This window comes from Haliotis cracherodii, unplaced genomic scaffold (assembly GCF_022045235.1).
Source record: "Haliotis cracherodii isolate W230 unplaced genomic scaffold, xgHalCrac1.p SCAF_2, whole genome shotgun sequence".
Classification (NCBI taxonomy): Eukaryota; Metazoa; Mollusca; class Gastropoda; order Lepetellida; family Haliotidae; genus Haliotis; species Haliotis cracherodii.
In genome coordinates, this window is record NW_027266275.1 from 8,804,027 (window position 1) to 8,807,592 (window position 3,566).

Here is a 3,566-nt window from a genome sequence, read left to right on the forward strand (position 1 = left end):
GGACAGTAAAACAACTAGATTATCATAGATGTATATTTTAAAACTAGTATTGAACCATAAAAAGATATTACGATAAATAACAATACATTATAAACACTAGGAATGATAAGATACAGGCACTGGCGAATTCAGTTTCTGCCATTTTACAGAATACTTAAGTCCGCGAAATGCAGTTATTGCAAGGATGCAAATTATTATCCTCATTAAATTGTATTTTTAATAATTTCGTTTGGGACAGAAAATAATGATGATTAACAACACATATTTTTAGAGGCATCATTGTAGCCAGTTTCAGGTTTTCGTATTAAAAAATCAGGTTCATATTTATGCAGGGAATACTATTGTTAGTAGGATAACGAGTCTTGTATTTTGTATTAGATGCGAGACGATATGGCTACTCCAAGTAACTCAACCCAACCAGAAGCCAAGACGTTGTCGATAAAGAAGTTTTGTAGTGGTAAACGACCGTAGCGGATTGTATGGCGCTTCGTTAGTATCGTGTAACAATATTGTGTTACCTATCACCGTGTTGCTAAACAATTAATTGTTGTCCCTGTACTTGTTTAACTCTTTCGTTAGTCCACCTATTTAATCTTCACATCCATAACAGAATAGGTCCTTTATACATTCTTTTATGTTGTGGGTTGTTTCTGATAGCCATTTAAATAGTTCTTGTTTTGTATGTTTTAATATTGTAACGCCCGGTATATGGAGGTTTTATGTTATTGTCACAGTTATCTGGGATAACATTTTTGCTATGTATGATTTGAAGTGTTGTAGAAATTCTTGATGGAGTGGTAGTCGTCAGTTTAAACAATACCTGTAACATTGCAGAATCGCTTTAATATTGTCGCAATATTTTAAAAAATTCTTTCGAATTTTTCATTAAACCGATTAACATAATCCTTTATAGCTAGCGTGTTTATGAAAATACATTAACCTGCTTTGAAAAATACTATCACCATAATTTGGAAGCAAACGACAGATTATATTACCGTTTTCAATTTGGAAGAATATGACACCTGTATTCTGTATTCTGACACCATAAATTGTGCTGTACTTTGTAGTCATTGTGAAAGTATTCCCTATAACGCTTCCTGAAATATCGCTAAATGTTTGAACGAAGTGAGACACGAGGAATATACTAGGAACACTATTTATCGTTTTAAAAATACACCTAAATGTATCGATAAATTATTTAGTGTATTTTTATAAGCACATCGTGCTCAGAAAACTGATAAAAAATAGAAAACTCTTTGGAGTGCAGACCGACTAGGGGGCACTAATCTGAAATAATGACCAAAAAAAATTACGGATTGTCCAAAATAATAGTTGCTATAGTGCAAACTACACAAGCACATCCTTCGAAATACCTGAACTATGTATGTGTATAAATGCATGTACATTATTTTATTAGTACTCGATGTTGCCTATGTACGACTGTGTAAGCAGAAAGGCTTTGGTAGTTTTTCCTTTGTTATTATCATGATTTTATACACTGTAAACGAAAAGTATGACACATCAATATCATATTTTGTTTCTTCTTCTCCTCCTCCCCCTTCTTCTTCTTTTTCTTCTTCTTGTAACTGGTCGAAGTGTCCAGTTCTTCTTCTTCTTGTAACTGGTCGAAGTGTCCAGTTCTTCTTCTTGTTGTAACTGGTCGAAGTGTCCAGTTCTTCTTCTTTTTCTTCTTCTTCTTCTTGTAACTGGTCGAAGTGTCCAGTTCTTCTTCTTCTCTTTGTAACTGGTCGAAGTGACCGGTTCTTCTTCTTCTTCTTCTTGTAACTGGTCGAAGTGACCAGTTCTTCTTCTTCTTCTTCTTGTAACTGGTCGAAGTGACCAGTAGCGCTTGAATAGTTACATTATCAACAATCACCAGGGAACAACGCATTATATGTGCTGCGAGAGAGGTAGCAATGTTGTAGTTCTTTTTTAGAAATACATAATCGGGCATTATCGTTTCTCAAATATTTTTTTACAAACAGGAAAAGTATCAGTTAAGAACATTAAAATTAATTTAAAGGTTCTGAGAACCGATCATATCAGGTCACCTGCATTTAAAATATGGCCTTTAATAAACACACGAATATCAATTGTGAAAATTGAGCTTCATGAGTGATTTCAGTGCGGTCATTGCGAAATAACCTGGATATATATTCTAGACATGGGATAGGAGACTCAAGTAATTAGTATAGTCCGCCTAGTATATTACAAGCCACGGGTTGACGGGCACTCTTTCAACACTAACTAATATCCTTCGCTTTGCGCGAACATTGTTAACATTATAACACTATATAACAGTTTGTGATACATTTCATTTATTTTAATTTAAAATTTATCTAAATAAACAAATTGGACGAAATGATACCAATAAATGTGCATGTACTCGCGGACCTACACGTGATGTACTGTACAAGTAAACCATGGAGCTTGTAGTTTCGTGAAAGTGTTTTGTCAGAGGTCTCAGTAAATGAAAAACAGATGTTTCAGAAATAACATAATATTTTTTCTTAAAATATATAATTCATAACGTCACGTCGTTTTAAAAAAGATCACACGAAGCCAAACGGAATGAAACTTTCCTTCAAATTCTATTAATCTTTCATTTGTGCGTATTAAAATTGTTGATTTATTGGGTCGGGGCGTTGATTCATTGCAAATTACCCCCCGGGCAACGTGAAGCATAAATTAAACATATGATAAGTTAATTTTCTACAGCTTCGATCATATTTCCCTCTAGCGATTGTTTAACGTGGCAAAGCAAAATATGTTTCACTTTTATGTGAAAACAACAGTGAGAAGCCGTGGGCGCCAATGTGACAGCTCAATTAAAGTACTGGCTGTGACGACCGCACGTCTCTCCGAAAACGAACGACATAACGCTGGACCCGAGTTATCAGGCCGTGCGGGCCATGTCCAGTGAGATGACCATACGTTAGATGTCTCCGGGAGAGAGGAAGGGACTTACTCGCATATAAATTATGCACAAAGTAATTTGAAGTGGACACTATCGATCGCAGACCGACTATACACAAATGCGCGTGTAAATCGGCTTTCCTTCCACCGAGGGTCGAATAAACTCAAAGAATCTTTCTTTCTTTTGAGGGATTAGTGCTAATTTTCCCCACGGAGCGATATTAATAGCAGTGAAGAGTTCTTGTACCCTGACGGATGACACGCGTGCAATAAGCTCCCAGTTCGCAAGATTATTTTCGCATTTCCATCACCGAACCAAACCGCCACCGAATGGCTTGTTGTAACGCTCGTTGATAAAGATTCATCCCGACTATATTAGATTACAGGCTGACATAATCAAGTCTAATTTGACGACCTGGCCTTGTTTTCCAACTTCGGCTAATATCCCTCCGTGGAGAGGTTTCCATTGCGAGTGGTCGATCGCAATCGACCTCTGACCTCTTAACTCTGACCTCCGCGGCGAGCGTTTAAAACCTCATTATGCTAATTAAAATCCTGTTGTCATGTGTCCAGACATCAAAGAGGGGTTGACGGGCGACGATGATATATAATATTGTCAGTATCCGTCGCGTCGCGAGTAGGAGCACATC

General features: G+C 36.7%; 1 protein-coding gene across 1 annotated transcript; it reads right to left on the reverse strand.

The window, feature by feature from the left end:
• Positions 1-1,483: 1,483 nt before the first annotated feature.
• LOC139469645 (protein FAM133-like) lies at positions 1,484-1,891 on the reverse strand. Its single transcript, XM_071251873.1, has one exon. The coding sequence runs from the start codon at positions 1,889-1,891 to the stop codon at positions 1,484-1,486; it is 408 nt and encodes a 135-aa protein (XP_071107974.1).
• Positions 1,892-3,566: the final 1,675 nt, after the last annotated feature.

Bases quoted from the DNA above. Each gene is read 5' to 3' on its own strand.
- LOC139469645 (XM_071251873.1), bottom strand. From the start codon at position 1,891: ATGCGTTGTTCCCTGGTGATTGTTGATAATGTAACTATTCAAGCGCTA.